At 42.8% G+C, this 23517-nt stretch overlaps 1 protein-coding gene across 6 annotated transcripts in view; it reads left to right on the forward strand.

The window, feature by feature from the left end:
* LOC146861244 (sodium channel protein type 2 subunit alpha-like) overlaps window positions 1-23517 on the forward strand; it is a 905823-nt gene that overhangs the window by 623877 nt on the left and 258429 nt on the right. For all 6 annotated transcript variants that reach the window (XM_085645403.1, XM_085645408.1, XM_085645407.1 and 3 more), the window contains exon 19: window positions 22041-22195. In XM_085645403.1, the coding sequence (XP_085501529.1) occupies window positions 22041-22195 (155 nt within the window). The remainder of the gene's footprint in view (window positions 1-22040; window positions 22196-23517) is intronic.

The following is a 23517-nucleotide window of genomic DNA, read 5'->3' on the forward strand; positions in this document are numbered from 1 at the left end:
TTTACCTCATCAGAGTACCCTAGTAATAAAACCTTTCTTTTAACATCATGTTGGTTTCATGAATACCCTACACTTTTCCTGAGTGTACTAAGTCAGAATTCCCTTGTCATTCATCTCTACTACCTGCAGCTTGTCACCATTCAGCAGCAGGGTTCCCCTCTACCTATTTGGATTCTGTGGGCCTAAGCATCTGCGGTTTCCCTCTTACCATTAGTGATTTACTACTTTGATGGTGTTGCTTACTTGGTTTGAACATGATTCAGAAGCCTGGAACTCTCTCAGACTAACCCACAGATGGATCACAAGGTAGCACTCTCAATGGTAGCAATAAACTGTGCTCAGCTTACACTTTGCGGGACCATTTCTGGAAGTCCTGAATGGTCCACTGACCTTGTTCTTCTTTTGATTCTTTGATTTTCTGTATCAGATAAGATCAAATCATCCTGATCATTATATTTATGATGACACAGGGGCTGTCCTTGAGTATGTATCTCATAATCACATTCACACTGTAAGCACAATCTCAGTCATACAGAAATGGACAATTAAATAGTCTTACACTTTCTGGACATCATATAAACAAAATAATAACACTCAGGGTGTTATACTTGTGGGTTATGATGATGAGAGCTCTGGCACCTGAAGAATTGTCATCCTGTAGTTAGACCTCTGATATCATATTGGTGGGTGGCTTTAGCTAGGAATTCCTGTTATAAGGAGGTACCCTAAACTCAAGTTGTCCATATCTGACATCATGTGCAAACTCTTAGCATATTATGACCATGTCTAGCATAAGGTATGTACTTAGGCCATAATGTGGGGACTCTTGTCAAATGGTGGGCACTTGGAGTAGATTGTACCTAGCATAAGGCGATTACCCCTGCCTTTTGACAGGTAGTCCTGACTTCTGCTGGCATCTAATATCTAATGGGCAAATTTGGCATGTGATAGCTACCAATGAATTAGGTTGACTATTCCATGGCTTTAGAAAAACCTTGGCAAAATTTGGGCACTGTTGGCACCAAGTGGCTGTTGTTGACTTCTAGAAAACATCCCTGGTATATGTTCGGCATCCAAGATGTCCTGATGGAAAAAGAGCTTGCAATGAAATATCTTTCTGTTTGGGGCAATAGTAGACGCAAGCACCTAATGAATATGACAAGATAATAGTTGGGGGACAAATTGATATATTTACTTCAATTGACAGACTCGTATTTGGGGTTTAGTAGAGTATATTGTTAGCAACTCAAAGCCTTTTCCTGGGGGAAATGTGTTTATCTGCCAAAATATTAATTTGTCGTATATGGGCCAAATATGAGTTATTCAGAAAAAGGCAAGCTGATGTCAGTGGAATAACCAGGCTATTTACCAGAAACAAAATTGAAAATATGGTCATTTTCAGGAGCTATCAAGATGATAATTATTTCTGACAAAATGTACAGATTTTCCAAAAATGGCACGCAGGTATTTGAGGAAAAAAATAATCTATTTAATGTTTACATTACCTTGCTGACCAGGTTAGTTCAGGTGTGAGTACTGTGCTTGATTAATGGCCCTTACATTATAAAATGAACGTTTGGGACAATCTTTGTAGCTCCCTTTTTGTTTGGGATACAAGCACATTCAACTTCTTAGCCAATAACTGTTTCCCATCTATAAACACTCTTTGGTCAATATGTTGTGCCTATTTTGCACACACCATTTACTTTTTAGCCCTGTTACAGCACAAAATTTGCCACTGTACACCCAAATTGCAATATTCTTAGACAGTTTGATAAAATTAATAAATAACTCCTTATCTTGTTGGATCAGCATTAGAAACTTAGGGCCCAATTTAGAGTTCAGTGAATGGGTTACTTGGTTGTAAACCTGGCGGATATCCTGTCCGACGAATTACAATTGCATTATACCCAATGGAACGTTTAATAGAGCAGACAGGATATCTGTCATGTTTGTAACAAAGTAACCCATCCCTGAACCCAAAATGAGAACCTTGACCACAAAATATTGAATACCCACCCTTACACACTAAGGGCCTAATTACGATCTTGGCGGACGGGTTACTCCATCACAACGGTAACAGATGTCCCGTACGCCAAAATATACATCACATAGGATACAATTGGATTTGTATTTTGGCGGATGGGATATCTCCCACCGTTGTAATGGAGTAACCTGTCTGCCAAGATCATAATCAGGCCCTAGGTGTTTTAATTTAGGTTTTTCCTATCACACTCCATCAGTTAAGATTTTTTTCAAAGGCTGAACCCAATGGCTGCTGCTATTTTTCCTATTTGGCTTTGCAGAGGAAAGGGCAATTTCTTTCTGTAGCCATTATACCAATTGATCCATAGGGAAACATAAAAGGAAGTGGTATGCATTTCCTTAGAAGTGTCACTGTATGGAAGAGAAAGCTCAAGGGGCTTTAGGAAAGCTCAAAGAGCAGCAGAGGCTTTGCATCATGATAGAGACCAGACACCAAACATCTCTGCAGAACCAGGCTGGACTTGACCAAAACATTGCAAACCTGGATCACTCTAGCCTTTGACAGAAAAGGTGAAGATTCCATTAGACGAAATGCCCTGAATTTAATTGCAAGAAAGTGTTCCTTGTTCCAGGGCTGCTTATAAAGAGGAAAACTTGAAGCGATGTATTAGAGCAGAAGACGGTATGAAGGATATCTAAAGCCATGATCGTTTGGATTTTCTCCACAGACACTATTTGTGGAGCCAGTCATCTTGAATTAAGAGACTGAACATCTCTTTCGCTCAGTATGCACCTGCATCCTCCATAAAGTAACCTTTGTGAGGAAACATATACTTCCTCTTATTTTTGCTTTTGTTTCAAGTGACATATTGATGACAATAAAGAACTGCCCTTTCCTCTGCATCTCTCATCCTCACCACATTTTAGTTGTGCACATTCCTTGCAGGGGTGGCTATGTCTGGAAATCAGTTCTCCCTAGGGATACGCTGAAATGGCTTGCATCTAGAAGCTGTGCTGAAGTTATTTGCATACTCTCTTCTCTAGTCTGTGGAGCATTCACATTACAGAACAACTTGTGGCCAGGCTATTGTTGACTCAGTGTTTGATTCAGCAGGTATTTGGGTTAAGGTGGTTGAGGCAGGCTGGTGAGCCCAACTGCAAGCAATGGAACAACAATTCCTACCAGGCACATGGGGATGAAGCAACTTGCTCTGTCTTCATCATTTTTTGGCCCAATTCATCTTAAGCTAAAAAGGAGATGCGCTACTCGCTACTGCCTGCCATTGCCTGCTTGTTCGGGGGGACTTCTGAACCCAGAATCCTTCACTCCCTGGAGGGAGGAGACACTGCTGCACACGCGCTGAAAAAGCGCCAGAACACACCGCAGCGCGGGACGCGCTACTCGCTACTGCCTGCCATTGCCTGCTTGTTCGGGGGACTTCTAAACCCAGAATCCTTCACTGCCTGGAGTGAGGAGACACTGCTGCACACGCGCTGAAAAAGCGCCAGAACACACCGCAGCGTGGGACGCGCTACTCGCTACTGCCTGCCATTGCCTGCTTGTTCGGGGACTTCTGAACCCAGAATCCTTCACTCCCTGGAGGGAGGAGACACTGCTGCACATGCGCCGAAAAAGCGCCAGAACACACCGTAGCGCGGGACGCGCTACTCGCTACTGCCTGCCATTGCCTGCTTGTTCGGGGGACTTCTTAACCCAGGATCCTTCACTCCCTGGAGGGAGGAGACACTGCTGCACACGCGCTGAAAAGCGCCAGAATACATAGCAGCGCGAGACGCGCCCGGGCAAAGCCCGGGCCAAGGGCGGGCCCTTCCTTGCCCGTCAGTGCCCGGAGGAGACTGGACTGGGCCACTACTCTTTCATTTGGACACTTCTGAGGTTGATCTACAGGTGAGCAAAGGCCATTGTCATCTATTTATATCATTCGTGTTGTTTTCACAGTATCACAGTATCACTATAGTAACCTTGGGGAGGCGCACGATACCGCCGGCTGCTAAATCGGCCACAACGAGCATTGAAAGTATGCTGGAAAGGGCCATCAGCATTGTGAGCAATGAAATCGAGCTCACTGAGAGGCGTCTCTCCCTTGGCTTAGGGCAATCTGTGCAATTCTTAGGACCGATTGTCGAAGCCACTGACTTAATTACAAGCGACTCTGATGCTCCCGTTCTGGCTTGTGAAGAGGCCTGTGTTGTAATCATACCAGATTTACCTGAGTCAAATTCTGTAACAGCTAACGCCCCCCTTTTAGGGGCAAAACGTAAAAGGAAAACAGGAAAGACAGTGAGTGTGAGGAGAAAACAACTAATTCGCCCATGCTCTACCCGCACAACTCTCAATTTGTGGATTCGTTCATCCTCTAATCAAACATCTGTTGAGGCCCTTGTGCATGTCCCACTGATTGAATCGCTTTATCATTCGATTGGAACCCAGACTGAGAATGACTTTCAGTTTCCTATTATCGATAATGACAATTGCAGCAGGGCAATTGATATCAACCACTTAATTAACAGTATTACTGATTGTGTTAAGCCTGTTCTTGATAATTTTCTTTCCTCACTAAAAGATCGTATTTCTGTTGTCCAGCCTGTTCAACACGCACAGCCTGCACCCCAAACTATGAATACTGTCTCCCAAGCTGATGTCAAGGCACCTGATTCTACCAGCGCTAGAAAGCAAGTACAAAATGCACCCATCATTAATATCCCCACCTCTCACCAAAATACCCATGCTCCACCCAATCTAAATTTGGGAGCTAACGATTGTGTGACATGCAATAGAATTCGCACGTGTCTCGATATGAGGGGTATTATGGGGGCAAAAAGGCCTTTGGAATATACTACCAGAACCAATGATGGTAACTTGACAAACAATACGACAACTGTCACCAACGTTCCCCTCTCTCCACATTCTAGTAACAGTATGGACAACACACAACAAGAAGGTGATACTGACCCAATCTCTATGACCCATAATGAGGGTAACAGTGTGGTGTTAAACCTACCCCCGGAGGCTTGCCCATATGTTGTGGTTTTAGCAGGCGTTCCCCCTCTAAGGAAAGATCAGATAGAATCTTGGGAGCAACTACGCTGTAAGTGCGTTGATTGGCTCTCCAAACATAGGAGATTTAGGCCATCCCTAATTGAGAACATCATTATGGTACGACGAGTGGGTTGGCTGGGCACATCCCCCAAATCTATTAAGGGGGACTGTATAATTATCAACTTTCGTAGGCAATTAGTGGCAAAAACCATACTATCATCACAGATGGAGCAGACAGATCATAGCACCAGCATATGGGCACTACCCTTAGGCTACTTTTATAAACCCACATTTGAGGCATTTCGTCCCAACCCGCATAATTCTATTCCAACATCCAATAGATTTACACCATTATCAGGTTTGGATTGTCAAGATTGACTGCCCACTCCGTTAACGAGTGAAGTATTAACTGATGTACCAGTATTAGTACCGACCCAAAAATGTCTTCAGTCTAGTAAACCTGATATATCAACTATAAGGAACGGTGACCTGACACTTAAAATATTGAGTTGGAATGTTGCCGGTCTGGCATCTAAGTTAAATTTACCAGACTGGAAGGGGTTAATAAGTAGTCAGGATATTTTAATGTTTCAAGAAACTTGGGTGACCCAGGAGTTGTTTATGGAGGGTGTCGAATGTTTTAACATCCTGTCCCCCATCCCCATATTAGGAAGGCCCATTGGTGGCCTTTCTACTTGGATAAATATCAAGGCAGGCGGTGGTGCCAGAATTTTGCACACAAATAGCGATAAATTCCAAGTAACCCTCTATACCCGGGGGGTTTCACTCTACCTGATCAACTTTTATAATGATGATTTTAAAACCGTTCCCAATATGAACTTTTCTGAGTTGTTTAATTTTATTTTAAAATTACAAATAGACAATTGTGGTGCCCTAATTAAGGGTATATGTTTAGGCGGCGATTTTAATGTTAAGATTCCAAGGGATATCTATTTGGCCATTCGGCCTACCACCAATGGTTCATTGAGTAAAAGAGGAGAGCAGTTAGTGAACCTGCTAAGCTCGCACAATTTTCTTAATGCCATGGAGATTGCAGCCGCGCCTCTCACTGACGGACGTATAGTACCAACTTATAGAAGCCGAGGTTCAACCTCCACCATTGATTATATCTTCATAACCGCTTCCCTTGAAAGCCATGTGCTAAGGGCTGAAGTAATTTCAACAATACAAGGAGACCATAACCCTATTAGCACTATCCGAAGCTTCACACGCCGTCCAACATATGATTGCACGTATGGGGCAAGTGATTTAACGACAACAACTGATAATCTCAGACTTGTGTGGCCCGGCATTGATAACAATGTATTATTTGAAACGATGATAAAACTTTACCCGAATTTTGTCAACACCTGTCTGACATATAGTGCACGTAACACAGAGGTAGTTGATGCCTTCTCAGAGCTCTGTTCTGGTATTAAAAACATACTGTCCAAGCCAAATAGGAACACTAATCCTGATCCAGGCTGGTTTAACGCAGATTGCTCTGCGGCTAACAGAGCACTAAGAAAGGCACTTGTAAGTAAACCCAGAGTTAGCTCTCTTGTGTCATCATTTAGGAGAAGTTATAAAAAAGCTATTATATGTAGGAAGGGGGAGCTCATTAATGACCACTGGGCTAACCTTGTGCGGGCAAATGTATTGAAAAATGGTAAGAACTTTTGGAGGGCTGTTAAAGACATGTAATCCATGGGAAATACAGCCTCACCGATTAGTTGTAATATCTCTAGTGAGTCTTGGGAGGCTCATTTTAGCAAGATCTATGCCGCCCCGGACCTCTGTGAATCCAAAAAGGAGTACATATACACCACCGAGATTCAGATTGAATTATCTGAAGTCGAAGAGGCTATTACTCAAAGTCTGGGGGGCAAAGCTCCTGGACCGGATGGTCTCCCGAGTGACCTCATCAAAAGCTATCCCGACTTCTGGGCACCACTACTTGTAAATGTTTTTAACAATTTGACAAACTCATCCATTCCCGAAACATGGTCCTATAGCACTATAGTCCCAATTTTTAAGAAGGGGGACCGGTCAAACCCGAGTTGCTACAGGCCAATATCATTCATTGACAACACTCTGAAAATTTTGAGGAGGGTGTTATTCAATAGGATTAAGTCATGGGCTGAGGAATGCCAGGTTTTACACCCATGTCAGCTGGGGTTTAGGAGTAAGGTCGGCACTGTGGAACAGTGCCTTAACCTCAACCTGATTATTAGTAAATATAATATAGCCAAGAAGACACCTGTGTACCTGGCATTCATGGATCTTACTTCGGCCTATGACTTTGTAAATAGATCTCGGCTGTGGTTAACTCTTTTAAATCTTGGCCTAGACGATTCATTAGTCTCCTTTTTGGCATATTTGCACAGAGACCTAAAAGCCAGGGTGCGCATTAGTAGGAACGGTGAGATCTCTAAAGCTATTGAAGTTGGAAGGGGGGTCAGACAGGGCTGTGTCTTGGCCCCCCTCTTATTTATTTTGTATATTAACGATTTAACCAAATCTCTGAACTAAAGACGTCCCAACTATTAGTGGAAAGAAAATCCCTGCATTGCTATATGCTGACGATGCGGTTCTAATGGGGCGCACCCCTAAAGCTTTACTCGCCCTGGTTCAGGGCTTTGTGAAGTTTATGGCAACTCTGGATTTATGTACCAATTTTAAAAAATCGTTTTTAATGTCATGTGGGTCCAAGAAATATTCTAACCTTTCAATTGTTATAAACTCTAATCAATTATTAAGCACTTGCACGTTCCCATATCTTGGGTTGGTATTTGCATCTAATGGATTATGGAACGACCATGTAGCTCACTGCAAAAGGAAGTTTATTAACTCTATTAATACCATACTTAGGCTACCTAAGCCAAGAAACATAGAGGTAGTGCCTTCCATTGTTAAAATCTATATATTACAATGCACACCAACTGCCGCATATGGGGCGGAGGTTTGGGGGAATACGATTAGCACGCCCATCCAGCGCGAAGAGAACAGATTTTGTCGCAAAGTCTTGGGCGCACCATTTTTCTCCTCTACGTATGCTGGCCATAGTGAACTCCATCTACCCTACATAGAGGATTTTATTAAGGCTCGCCCGACTTTGTTTTGGCTAAGAATTTGGAAGAATCCAGCTTCACAATTGACAAGGGAGATAATTTGAGATTGTCTAAAATGTGATAAAGGGATGGACATACCGTGGTTGGCAGGAGTCTACAAAAGTTTAAGTAGCTTGAATATGGAATAGCTTTTTCTAAACCCTTTAGATCATAGCTCCACCAGTATTAAAACTCTGGAAAAAACTCTTTACGTCTCATACAAAGAAATAAGATTAGCAACTGAGTGTAATAAAACTTCAGTTGCCAGATATATGCAAATCGAGAATGTGACCCCAGCTGTGTCTAGATATCTTTTAAAACCTATTGGCTGCTGGGAAAGGGGTTTACTTATCAGGCTAAGGACAGACATAATGAAATATTTGTTGTCATTTCCGATTGGTTTTACTGCCAAATTTGACCTTTTACATTGCCCTTGCGATAATACACATAAGCAATCAATGTTACACTACCTATTCTTCTGCTCCTATTACTTATCCTCCACTAAAAAATTTCTGATCCCATATTTTAAAACTCAACATGTCACTGAGTATAAGGCAGCCTACGGGATGGTGCTAGCTATAAGTGATGATGAATTATGTTTTTGAGTGGGATCCTTTTTAAAAACGGTGGTGCGTATCCGCAATTCTATGCACCCCGGTTAATTTAACTGTTTTAAATGTCTGAAATTTTGGTTTTATTAATTTTGAATGATATTTTAATTGTACTTTTATGGATATTTTGTTTTTATCCGAATAAAGTTCATATTGATTGATTGATTGATTGATAAAAAGGAGAAATGTTGCAAAAATAGAGAACATATGGATCAAGATTTAATTGAGAAATGCATTACACTGAATTTCAGTGTGCGCCTTGTCTCCTAAACAAAGAGAAACCTGGAAGTGATGCATAAGAAGAGGAGACAATGATGTACAGGAATTACTAAAGCTATGATGATGGCTTGTGTATTAGACATGGATACTATTTGTAAACCCTGCAATTTTGGATTAGAGGACTGAACATCTTATTCCCTCGATATGCACAAGCATTTGGTTGTAAGTAAGCCCTGGAGTGGATACTAAGATGACACCAGCAGAGCATGCTACCTCATTTCCATTTGCTTGGTTGGTGGTTTATGGTTCCATTGCTTGCAGGTAAGCCCTCCAGCCTGCCACATCCACAGTAACTTGAATGCCTGCATTAGCAAACATTGGGTCAACACTTCCACAGCCAGATATATTCATCAAAAAGTTATTATACCCAGCAGGCTTAATCAGAGCACCTCTCCTTCAGACCCAACTGCAAGTCATCACCCTCTCATGGGAGAAATGTGCAGAGCCCGACAGCAATGTAGACAAGTGATGGAAGATTCACTGGACCCAATAATTCAAAAATATTTTTATTGGAAATCCTGAACCTTTAAGAGAACTACTTGTGGGTCTAGGTGTTTCATTTCATCAGTGCATGAATCTTACTCAGGTATTGATAAAGACCTAACTTTCCTGAATCCAATACCTATCTAAAATATTTTTTGGAATCCACACAAACATGGATGAAGCACTGATATGTGAAAATCAACTTTTTCACTCCTGATCACAATGTTGCCACAAACCAATCTTGGATCAGTGCACTAAAGCTGCTGATGTCACTTAGCTTAATCCCTAGGCCTTTTACTATTTGAAAAACTCCCATGAAAAAGGTCACATCTTATACAGATAGTTTCCTTTTTAGGTCTCGCCCGACCCAGAGCATGCGCTGGTCTCGCGAGACTTATTGAGAGTGCTCCAAAAAGTGCTACCAGGCCAGCCTAGAGCTACAGTGCATGTGCCCGGGCGCTTGCGCCGCGCTTGCAGCGAATACTTTCACTTTTGCGGCCGCTTTGATGTTTGATCGCGAGCGCGATCACTTTTGCCGCCGCACGGCCGCTTGTCTTCTTTGCCTTGCTCTTCACCCAATAGCCAGCTGCTCGTGTTTTTTTAAGCAGATTCCAATGCTTTACTTTCATACTCATGTTTTAGCTTTCTCTCTCCTCTGCCCCAGGAACTTGATGTATTTCCTTTGTTACTCTCTCGCTGTCCCCTGCACAATGAATGAACTTCCTCTTAGGCCCTCGCTATCCCTTTTACCACGTCCACTCATTTTGCATGTTCTCCCGCGTGCCCATCCATGTCTCGCTGGCTTGTTCTCATCTTATTTCTCCCTCTCCCTTTGCCTTGCTCTTTACCCCTTTATCTCTCCATCCCTGCCTTTAGCTTATGCTCGATTCTCCTTTCTCTCCTCCTACCACATCATTCTTCTCATCTGCTTCTCATCTCATCCTGCCCTCTGCTCCCCCTCTTCTATGACCTCACCCCCAGTGATTGATGCTCGCCCCCGCCCTGCTGCTCCCTGCATGCCTCGTGCCCTCATTAGCAGTGCAGAGCAGTGTAATTGTCTCTCGATAGAAGGCCTGTTTACGGGCGGCCCGACTGCTGCTGGTGCTACTGTAAGTGTATTGATTACACTGACGATGTAGTTCATCATATTCCTAGCATTGGCTGCTTAACTCCAAGCCAATAAGAGATGTAACAATTACTAATAATAATCGCACTCCATTAACCGGTGTCTCTTGGTATCCTCCTTAACCTGATGCGACAGTCTTTTTCCTGAGCAGTAGATTCCCAACAAGGATTTCACACATTTAAGAGGCAGCCAGGCAAGTGCCTTTCCAAAAGCAATTTTATTTTTAAAGAACTATTATACCGTTAAAGATTTTCCAAAACTTGGTACCCCACCTTTGCTTGTCGGGTCCTGGAGGGCAGGTCTTGTTAGAACACCTATTGCTAGGAAACCTGAATAAGCCTTTTACCCATTGGCTGGATTCTTTCAGGTTTAAGTCATCTCAGCCCCTTACTTCCCGTGAATTGTATTAATGAATGGTCTTATACCAAACTCTGTGCACTAGCAAGGAACCGTCCAGATTCCCTTTCTGATATTTATGGTAGAGGTTGCCAAAATGATTTTTTCCGTTTGGGGAATTGGTTTGCTTGAACAGTTTCACTAGATTGGTCCTGGCTACAAAGGTGCTCTTTGGCGGTAGCTCTTCCACCCCAATTTCACCCATCACTCCATTTCATCATGTTCCAATGTTAGAAATCTGTCTCTTTGGGATAACAGACAAGGGTGGAATTTCTCATCAACAACAGGCCATGTTTTGTAACCATGCTGAACTAAGATAGCCCAGCTTGGGGGAATCTCTACCAGTTGCAGCCATAGACTTTTCTTATTTTCTTTTTTATATCTATTTACTCCAAACATTTACTGCATTCTCAAATGTTGTGCACACACTCCCTTCCCACAAGTGTCCTTTAGTTTACAGTCTACTATATCTGCATGTAACGGTGATTAGTAGCATACAGGTAAGGGCAATATGTATTAGATACTTCCATTATCTTGGCATATATATTTTTCTTTTGTACTGAAATGTGCAGTGGCAGCATTAGACCAGCTATTTTGATAGTGTGGGCAGCCTTCTTGCACGTACTAGTACTTAGAACTGGGAGTATTTTTTGCGGTTCACCTCAAACCGTTCTCCGCTCTAGTCTATGCCACTATTCCCTCCACTCACCTTAGTATATCCAACCTTCCCCTCCTTTATCACCACATTCTGCTTTTTCCCTCCTCTTGGTGTCTGGTCTTGCTCCCTTCGTGCTTTTCTCTTGTCTTCATCGTCCTTTCACGGAGCTCATTGCACGCCTTATTTCCTCTTTGGGCAGCTTCTGTTTTATGTCTCGTTTCCTTGATGCCATCCTTATAATTGGACTCCTCACTTAGTGCATCCCTCGTGTGTTCTCCTCCCTGCCTTACTCTCTACGTTATTTCCGTTTGTGCCATCTTAGTTGCGCAAACTTCCTTTCCCCACGTTTGAGATAAACACTCCCCTCTCCATCCTTTGAACACTTTATCAACTCCCTGCATCGGTTCTTTCTTGTCTGGGCTGTTATTGAAATCCTTTCTTTCAATTGGTGCCTTTCTTGCTTTCACACTTAATGTCATGTATTCTTCTGCGCCTACCTGTGTTTTCTGAGGAATCATTGTTTCTCCCCTGCCCCATCCCTCTCCAATCCCTGACTCCAACTGACTACTGCTCCCCACCACCATGTCCTGTACAAACCACAGACTGCAGCACAGCTGTGGATCGAAGGTTCCCCACTGAATTCTGTGGTGTGCTGGTGAGGAAGCTTGCCATTTCACCAGCATTTTAGTCCCTGCCAGAAAGACACTGGCATGCAATTAGTATACAATGCATGTTCGATAACACTAAATTGATTAATCCTCTTTTGGGCGATTCACAGAGACCAAAGTGATGAGATCTTCAACTACTGTGACGTGCAGCTAAAAGGCCCCTCAGAGTGGTGGTCGAGCTCTGTGCTGCAACTGTACGTGTTTTTAGCTGAATGCGCGCCCTGCTCTGTGGTCTGTGCCATGCCTGAAATAACTGCTCGGATCCACAGCCTTCTGCTCCGGGCTGAGTCAGCATCCATAGCCACTGGGTGCCCAGGGGCATAATCAATTACTACAGCAGTGATTGCAGGCCACTTGCTATTTTTGACGGGATGCGCTTGTACTATACTGCCATTGACTAGGTGTTTGCGTTGGGTCCCTGGGACTGCGTTTCACTATAAAACTGTGCAGCCAAAAATGTAATATTGTAGTATTTGAACATCTTCAGCTGCACAGCCGCCAATTGACGTATGGGCCACTATTGTGGGTTTTTTTTAAGCAAATTTCCCTGTCAATCTTTTTTCTAGAAGATGCTAGGTTTCCGTAGGTCTATCAACCTTGTGAAAAAATATATGTTTTGCTTTGGAAAGCAGGCATCTAATGCTCTCAGATGAACTCTGATACCAAGACAGTCTGAAAATACCTGGGAATTTGTTTTTGTTCTCATTGGCAGCTCTCTTTGCCTGTTGACCAGCATATAACTTCACTTTGTCTGTTTTGAGAGATTCTTTATAAGTTATTGAGAGCCTGAAGTACTAGGTCAGGTTTGCAAGTATATGTACAATTTTGTGGCACCTGAGAGAAGGCTGGTGCCTTTTGAAATTTGGAAGGTTGTCGCTAGGTTCAAAGAGCATCCTGTGGTCTTTCTGTGTTTGAAACTGAGAGGGGAAGAGAGCATCATTTGGATTGATGTGTGTTTCAGTCCCCACATCCCAAACGGTCCTTTTTCCAGTCTCTTGTTTCTGGGTTTCACTGGATCATAGCTTGTTTTGCATCATTTTCATTTACTGACTCATACCCTCCACTGCTTCACATTTATTGAACTACTTAGTTCTTTTCGGTAACACTCTTTAAGAGTGCATGTGTTTCCCTCTCTCTGCCTTTCACGTGTTGCTTCCACATAATCCCTCCCGCTTGTTTCGTCTTCCCTCACCTATAACGCACTCCTCCATTGTGCAACCTCATGCAATCCTATAAATAGGATGTTTTATTATTAATTTTGATGGAGGGTCCAGTAGCTGCCGTTTGTTGCTGGGCTGCTCAGCATTTCAAAAAGCACTTTGTGTGTGTTCCATTACTACCTTGCTGTCCCACTTCCCTTTGCTTAGGCCCTACCTGCTCCACCACTCTCACGGTCTTTTAAAAAAGTTTTTGTTTTACCTTGTCGGAGCTCCCAGAGACGCTATTAGCTGTAGGGCTGCTCTGCATTCTAAAATGCTCTTTCACGGTAATAAAATGTATTTTTTTTTAATTTACTGATACGAAGTGGCATCCACCAGCTTGGAACCTAAATAAATAAGAAAAAAAACAAGAATTGGCATAGCCAATAGGTCTGGCCTTTGGGACCTTATAAGTGTTTAACCATGCAACAGTTAATAAGGTTGCATCAAGGATATTGTGCTGCATAACTAAATACTTATAAGGTCCCAAAAGCGAGACCTATTGGCCATGCCAATGCTTGTTTTAGAATCCTCCCTAGGTGCCAGACTGGATCCTGAAATATTTTTTCAGCAGTACCTATCAACGGAGTCCATATAAGCCCTCCCCCAATGGTTGGTGTAAGTTCCTTCTTTTCTGCGCTAACAATGCAAATCCGCACTGCAGTTCCTTCAGCTGTTTTTCGGCCTACTTAACGTCTTTTCATCAACGGAGCAGTGTGCCCTTTTTTAACCCTTCTTCATTGTCCTTGGGGTTGAAGACTTGTGAGTCCTCTGGACAACAAATGTCCGCCACAGACCCTCACTCGGTTTGCATGTGGTGCCTGAGTGAGCAGCATGACTCCGAAGAGTGCAACTCCTGTCGCCAGCCCCAAACAAAAAGATGAAGGGAAAGACATATGAAGCTCCTTGCAGTGTGGATGTCACAGTCATCAAAGTCTTCTCGTTGTCCTCGATATCCAAAGTTCTCTCCGGACTGACTGTGCCTCCACGTTAGGAGACATTCCCGTGGGCAACATTCTCCTTCAACATCCGGAGGTAAGTCTCAGTGCTGACAGTCATTGTCGCTTTGCCGCAGCTTTAGTTGCCTGCCGCTGGTCTCCACTCTTCTGTTGAAATGTCGGGCATGGGTCCGTACCAAGTCTCCCTACCTATCCTGGGGCCGGAGCGTCTTTGACCCAGATGAGACAATATTCTCAAACTCTTCATTCTATTTTTGGATTGTCACTTCCCTCTGGAGAGCCCTCGGGCTCCACGGAAGTGCATGAGGTTATGCCTGTGCCCCAGCAGGTGGTTTCTCCCCCGACTTCAGATCGGCCTCCTGTGTCTGATACCTTAGTGACACCGGTGCACAGCCCTTTGAGGCTCTCACCTTTGGCTCTTGCTTCTGGTCTGTCAATTCCGATGTTAGCATTGGGTCATTGTCTACTGGCTCCCATAGTGTTGCCGTCAACACAGATTGATGCTCCTTCCGACATTGAGGGTCTCCCTTTCAATTTTGACCGGTTTCGGTTATGGCATCGGATGCGGCGCCTATGGAGCTGACCATCTCAGACTCCCTTCCTCTGGTTTTTCCTTCTGAGGACCACGGTTGTGGAAGTACTACAGACGGTGTGGTATGTCCCCCTCCCATTTTGGATAGGGCTCCACCCACTATGCAGTCTAACTGATTACTTGACTTGGGTGACACCAGTTTCTTGCAATCTTCTCCAGCCTCCTGTCTCTTCCTAGTTTGGCTACGGAGGCGAGTTTCCTCTCTGGCGAACATGCTCAATTGATTTTTGGTCGCACTGGATTGACAACTTCCTTCTGTGGAATTGTAAACAGACTATTTAGTTGGCATTCTACATCCTGTGCAGTCTAACGTTGAGCCTGTACTTCCTTATAGTGACTGGCTTTTCGATTTCCTGCTTTGTGCTTGGGCTAAACCTGAAAGAGGGCTCCCTGTGGATTGCTGTATTTCTCACAGGCATCACCCTGCCCCTGGGGAACCCTCCTGTCTCCTTAGAAATCCCACTATTAGGAACTTTGTTGTTCAAACTTCTTTAGCCACCCAAAATATTTATTTTCTCACTCCTGTCGCTCCGGAGAGAAAGCCCAGGAAATTTGATGCTTGTGATAGGCATATTTTCTCTACTTCCAGTGCTGCCCTGATCTCTCTAGGGATGACCTGGCCTGGCAGTTCGGTCTGGTCTGTTCCCATGGGGCACAGGGTCAAGACTGATTTGCATATGGCTGGGTCCAAACTGGGGTGGCTCAGTGGGCAAAAGAACAATGGATTTAACCCAGATCTTTTGACTGGGGGAGAATATTTGTATTGTCAGCATTCCGTCCATCATTTGTTTGCTGTAACACTTTTCGCCCTAAGTGGGATGGGTATGCCCAGACGTGGGTCCCTTGCTCACTGTGCCACTGGATTCAAGCTAGCCTGGCTGAAGAAGGGTGACATACCCAGAAACCAGTCCCAGGATGCTTTTTTCCGGTCCAGGGAGAACCTGGCCTGGCATTTCGGTCTGGACTGTTCCCATGGGGCACAGGGTCAAGACTGATTTGCATATGGCTGGGTCCAAACTGGGGTGGCTCAGTGGGCAAAAGAACGATGGATTTAACCCAGATCTTTTGACTGGGGGAGAATGTTTGCATTGTCAGCATTCCGTCCATCATTTGTTTGCTGTAACACTTTATGCCCTAAGTTGGATGGGTATGCCCAGACGTGGGTCCCTTGCTCACTGTGCCACTGGATTCAAGCTAGCCTGGCTGAAGAAGGGTGACATATCCAGAAAGCGGTCCCAGGATGCTTGTTTCCGGTACAGGGAGGACCCGGCCTGACAGTTCGGTCTGGACTGTTCCCATGGTGCACAGGGTAAAGACTGATTTGCATATGGCTGGGTCCAAACTGGGGTGGCTCAGTGGGCAAAAGAACGATGGATTTAACCCAGATCTTTTGACTGGGGGAGAATGATTGCATTGTCAGCAATCCGTCCATCATTTGTTTGCTGTAACGCCCTGATCTCTCAGGGCACATCTTGTGTCCTTGCTCACTTCTCCCACACTTTGTGGGACTAAGTGGAACGTCACTTGCCCTCCCTTCCGTAGAAAGCCTGGAATGGTCTTGTTCCCCTGGTATGTGATGGGCAACAAGCTGCCACTCTCAGCATCTGCTGTGGTATGGATACCACCGATTCTGTTGGTTGGGCTATGGCCTCTTCAATAGCTTTTCGCCTGCATGCATGGTTGCATACTTCTAGGTTTTCCGAGGCTGCGCAAACTACTTTAATTAACAAGCCTTTTAATGGGGCCTTCCTTTTTGGTGTGCATCCCGACTCAGCCTTATGCCAGTTCAGAGATAGTCATGGTGGTGGGGAGTCTTAACTCTTCGTTGTACTAGGGTTGTCGGGGAAAGTTTGTTTACCCTTGTTTTGACTCCTGTCCACCTTCATAGGGCGTAGTGCTCTCTCCCTTCCAGGGTTACACCTGATGTGGTGTTCCTGCTTACCTCAGGTACTTTTCTTCTCAATTGTACTGTCAGTCACAGGTTTTGTTTACAGCAATCTGGAACACATCTTGCTTTGTGGTCTCATGGGAGTCTGTTCTTACAGCTTCTTTCTACCGCTTGATTTTTCCTTTCCATAGTCCTTCGTGTAGATCGTCCTTTCAGTGAGCATCTGCTTCACCGGTCATTTTTGGATGGTAAAGTCCCTTTTATATTTTTAGACCTGCTGCTCCTATTTAGGCATCTTTGGTGATGTCAGTTTACAGTCCATCCTCCAAGGATGGTATTGCTTGGGTATTTGATTCTAAGATAAGGAATCTGCGGATAGATGTCTCTATCAGATGGACAAGTTACTTACTTTCAGTAATGCCTTATCTGGTAGAGACAGGATCTAGCTGTAGATTTCTTTTCAATGAATATATCTCTTTACAATGCATGCTTTAGATCGCATGCCATTACAACAAGGTCGTTACAACGATCGTGTTGTTACAACACAAACCATTACATCGCAAATCGTTACAACGACTTGCTGTAGGGGGCGCTCTGGATTTAGGAATAGTATAACTTTCTATTCCTACTCCAGTTTGTGCAACACCTTCTGCCCCCTACAGCAAGTCGTTGTAACGACTTGCGATGTAATGGTTCGTGTTGTACAAGGCGGTCGTTGTAACGACCTTGTTGTAATGGCATGCGATCTAAAGCGTGCATTGTAAAGAGATATATTCGTATGTTTTCCCTTTTCGACCCACCCATCATCCCTACTCGGTGAACGGAGGGCCCTGTACTTGTTGCTTCATGGTTTTCTCTTTTAGGCAAACTGTTTCCAGAGACGGTTTCACTAAGTGACTCTGCTTTGTTGGTGCCAAAATATTCACAATGGAAACTGATGTCAGCGCGTCGGGTATGGCTTATATGGACTCCATTGAAGTTACATTCGGAGATGACATTGCTACAGAGTCGCTCTAAGCCCTCCACTGACGTGCAGAGGTGCTACTGAAAATAAATTCTGGATCCAGTCTGGCACTTGGGGAGGATTCTAAAATAAGGAATCTGAGGCTGGATCCTGTCTCTACCCGATAAGGTGTTATCAAAGGCAAGTAACTAGTCCATCCTAGCTGTAGCCAGATAAACTAGGTTTCATTTACAGGAAATCAGGAACGTCAGGCACATGCCATCAAAAAGAACGCTCTGGCTAGGCCCTTCTCAGTCTCTGCACTTACACTTACAGTTCACATCAGAAACCCCCCCCCCTTTCTCCATTATCATGAAGAAATAATTTGTTCTTTTTCCCAGAAAAGATAATCTACACTTCTCTCCCACCTAGAAACAACATCTCTTAAGCTGCTTGCCCACCTAGTAACAAACATGTTTCATTGTTTTCTTTTACTGTCCACTGACGTCTTTCTGTGACTCTGCCGTCACCTTTCTCTTTGTTTCAGCTACTCATACGTATTAGATAAACTTTGCTCAAACGTTACTCTGTACATTCCCCTATATCCACTGTTTCTAAATCATTATATGCAACCCTGTTTTTAGTTTCACCGTAAAATTATCTCTCTTTTCTGCCACTTCCCAATGATCAAAAAATATTTTTATATGGTTACTCAATTTGTTGTAACATATAATGCCTCGATGTTGCACCTAAATTGTATTTATTCTGTTATTTGGCAAGTTTGGAGCACTCTAAATCCTGCTTGAGTTAGATTTGCACTTCATAAATTAAAACATAAGTAAAAAGCAATACTTATATCGAAACATGCAGACTTTGCTTTCTTTATAGTGTCTTTACATATTAAGCAAGTACAGTTGCATTTAAAAAGTAAAGTAAATGTTTAAAAAATGAGCACAAGAAGCCTTTTGTAATGACTCTATTCACAGTACTTTCTTATTATGTATAATATCACACATAATATTCAACCAGGGTAGATTGCAGTGGCGGTTGGTGCCATATAAACATGGCGAGGCGTTACAACTTTAAAATATACACACATACATTCCTAAAAAATACATAAAAACATGCATTAAACACCTAAGAAATAAAAACATGAAAGTTACTTACCTTATCCTGCAGCACTTCCTCAACGCTCTCCAGTCCCTGGCTCCAGACTCCTCCCCGGGCGAGCTGACAAAGCCAACTACTTTAGCCAATCTAAACGCTGCTCCTATGCTGTTAAGCAGCATGGTGAAGCTTATAGATTGGCTGGAGGACTGTGCCTGCTCTCCAACCCAGCTGTTTAAAACAGTTGGGGTGGAGAGGTTTGAATTGCGCATGTCAGGCTGGCCATATTAAGATACCTGGCCAAACCTATATGCGCACTTCAAATCTAAGGGACTACTGCTCATTGCTACCAATCAGCAGCAATGATGCACTGGCCCTGCCCCCACACTCTCTTTGCCAGAGAGTAAAAAATAAAATCGTAATAAAATCATTTATTACAATTTTATTATCACTCTCTCTGCATCAATGTGGGGGAGACCTCCTACACTCCTAGGGAGGGACCGCTGCTTGTATATTGTTTCAGTCTTTATAGCATCCTCCTAACAAAAGTTTGAAAAATCTAATTACTAGGCCATGCATTCATAAAGAACGCGTTTTTATCAAATGAACAATACAGTTAATTCCATTTGCATAACTGTCACTCCACCACTGTCACGGAAGAGATGCACAATTCACTTGCTACCAGTCACACATATGTCCTTCAGAAAAATCAGTGGGCCTGCTTCACAAAGGTAAACCTACAATTTTGTGGAAGTTTAAATTTTTTGGGCTATTCACAAAGGGAATAACAAGTAGTATCTTTACAAGTGGGGAGTCTATACACATAAAAGTTTGGTATTTTTATGTGCTGAATCTCCACACTCGTAAATATACGACCCGTAAATCCCTTTGTGAATAGCAAACAATCGTAAACACACACAAAAGTGTAAGTTTACAGTTGTGAATCTGGCCCCATATGTCGGGTAGAAAAAACGTATACAGAACAATGTAGGCTTAGCAATAGTTAGGGAAACACACTATGGGATTGAACAATCTGTGAGATCAAGGCAATTTACTTAGAAGTACATGGGCTCATGCTAAACGCAAACCTAAAAAATCAAACTCATACAAAAGGGCAGTCCAATAGCACAACTCCCCGCTGGTCATGTTTTCCAAAGGAGGGCCTGAAGTTCAAAAATATATGAAGCACTAAATGCAAGCCATTTGGAACACATTTATTAGTCTATATATTCCTGAGATCACTACTCATAATTACATATATTTCTCCTGCCTTCTGTACCTAACATCATTTCCCATTCTGACAGTCAGTATCTCAACTTCATCTTGTTTCTTGGACAGAGCATATATTGATTTACATTTTGGACGACATTCAGAAATCTTTTGATTAGAGCTCTATGATCTTCTATGATTTCTTTGACTCCCTCTGCCAATCAGTCTTATTTCATTGACTGGCTCCTGTAGAGATGGCATCAAAGGCAACCCTGAACTTGGTCTACTTTTTATGATTATTTTCCACTAAACCTGTTATATATATTTGATAATCCCATATATAATTAGCCTCGTAGTACTATGCAACTATATTTTGAAACATGGTGTTCATGTAGAACGAACTGATGTGTAAAAAGCTATTGATGAAAAAACTAAAATAAGGGCTATTAATGAAAAAGATAGGATTTTAACAATTAAAAAAAAAAATGAAAGAAGAATTTGAGCATCTGTGTAAAGTCTTAGAATTCTAAATACTGGGTGCCACCATGGAAATGTTGTGTTGGTCCATAAGAGAATAGCTTAGATTGGTGTATCTGTACAAGTAACTGATTTGCAGACTGCAAACATCTGGTCGGTCTATACTATGATCATTTAGCATAGACCATGTCCGGATACTTTTGATAAATGTATTTAAAAATTACTCTACTGTGGATGGGAAACCAATGCAGTGATCTTAAAAGTAGTATTGTGTGGTCAAGCTTATGGCAACCTCGAATAAAGTGAAATGTTGTATTCTAGGCAAGCTGGAGGTATTGAAAAGGTTTGGTGAGGAAATAACATTGCCATGTTTTATGCATAACTGAAAAAGGTTCTTAGCAACTGGAACATGAAGATGAGATTCCAAGGAGGAAATTATTGTTTTCAGAAGCTGCTGCTAGATACCAAGGTGGTTTGTTAATCAGGTGAAAAGAGGAATTAAGAAAATGCCAAGGTTTTCTACTTTTTGGGAAGGTTTTGAATGTGGCCCTTAACTGTAGGCCAGATTATGTCATTCCATGGATCTCTTTTAGTAAAGGTAAGTAAACATAGCTTTTAGAATTTAGTTTGTATCCACCATCATTTTGGATTGATTTTTGTCATTCAGTGGATCATTGTAGGGGCACAAATTGATGGCCATACTCAAGCGCCCATTTTAAGTTTGATGGGAATAGCACCTTCACATTTCCCCCAGAAGATATTAATACCACATGGTTTTGTATTTCTTCAGGGAGAAATTCCAAAGAGATTACAAGTCTTGATCATACACTGCAGAATAACAGTGACCTCAAGTATTTGTGCACAAATTCTTGAATGTTTTTCATTAATTCTGAGCATTTTTTCTGTTGCCTATTTTGTTAGGATATTCTTGCTGAATAGTGCTCAGGAAAAAAATGGTAGTGCTATTATGCACACAGCTTATACTTCATGATTTGGATGAGTTACCAGCCAAACCAGGAATTATGGGCCACATACCATGAGGGTTGAGCTAATTACACTTCAGCAATATAATAGCAGTTTTTAGTTATTGTTCACATTGTAATTCCATTTCAATCACAGAAGATATTGTTTCTTGTTGTAGATCTTCTTTGGAAGCATAAGTTATAAATGTATTTTATATTTATTTATTGTCTATCAAACTTGTAAACACACTAACATTGACGAATTCACTCATTATTGGTATTGAACAGATTTATCTTCTACCAATGCTATTTTTTATATCCACAAGGTTGTGTCGCAAGGTACAAGTGCTGTCAAGTCAGCGTGGAAAGTGGAAGATGGAAACAGTGGTGGAATCTGAGAAAAACTTGTTTCAAGATAGTTGAACACAACTGGTTTGAAACCTTCATAATCTTTATGATCCTCATGAGCAGTGGTGCACTGGTGAGTAAAGTGCATCATTAGAAGAATAGAAGCCATTTCACAGATATGTGTCCATACGTTTGTCGTTGCCTTTTGTAAATGTGCTAACACTAGAAACCTCAGTATGAGTGGCCTGCTGGAGCACAGCAGATCTCTTTTTTCACCTTGAGATTTTGAGTGTGAAAGCTGCTGAAATCTCTGGATAAAACTCCAGCACAAAATTGGGAACTACCAGAGAATAATCTAAAAGGTTGTAACATATTGTTTGTATGTATATGTATGTATGTGTGTTCTTATATAGCGCTCGACTTACCCTTGGGCATCTCGGCACTTGCATTGGGAACCCGTCCTGGTTTTTCCCTGTGAGATAACCCGTACTGGGCATCCCCAAGGTGAAAGCCAGGCATCCCGCCGCGGGGGGGCCGTTGTGGAAATTAAGCAAGCTTGTTGCCCAGAGCTGCATAGTGTGAACTCGTGCTTAGAGTGGGCACCAAAGTGAGAATTATCGAGTCCGTGGACAATTGGGCTCCGGACCCTGCCGCGTCAGGAATTGAACCCTGGTCCCGGGTCTGACCTCTGCTTCAGGGTATGCCTCCTCTAACCAGTGAGCTACACTTCTGTTTGGATCCTTTAACAATTATAGTCTTACTTTCACATCATTTTTTCGTATGTAGTCATGCTCCCTTAGTGTGCATCCCACTAAACACAAAAAAATCAACAACCCAATAGCTGCACTCAAATGAGTGAAGTCGCAAAGTACGCAGGCAAGAAATGCTCTAATGAGCTTCAACAGACATTGACATTATACCAGTGTAACATTTATTTACTTTTATTAAATTAGTTGATTAATCATTCCTTTTCATCCCATCGTATGCAACCATGGCCATTGCAATTATACGTCATCCAATTAGTTCCAATTAAAGAATTAGCACCCTGCTAACCTTCTGCTAAAACATTAGGAACTCATCCTATGATGCCATGCTCAACGATTCAATATAACCTTTAGTGGGTGCAAATTCAAACCAACTCAATTCAAACTCTAACCAAGTCACAACATGCACTTGATTGCTTCCAAGAAAAATGCTATCTACTACTTATACTGCAATTTGTTTTGGGCTAAGGTCCTGTTTGCATTTAAAAAATGTGACACAGAGGAGGGTCAGACCATGAGCACAGCTCCTATTCACTCCTGATCATCCCAAATGCATTGGCTCTCATAAGCCATATGGGTGTAATGATGGTGCCGTACTAATGTCACATGTCTCCTGACTCCTGTCGCCCAGGGCAGTGTTTAGAGATGTGTAGGGCAAGATGTGGCTGTTCTGCACTGCCCTAGTGGAACT

Source organism: Triturus cristatus, chromosome 3_1 (genome assembly GCF_964204655.1).
Source record: "Triturus cristatus chromosome 3_1, aTriCri1.1, whole genome shotgun sequence".
NCBI classification, from domain to species: Eukaryota; Metazoa; Chordata; class Amphibia; order Caudata; family Salamandridae; genus Triturus; species Triturus cristatus.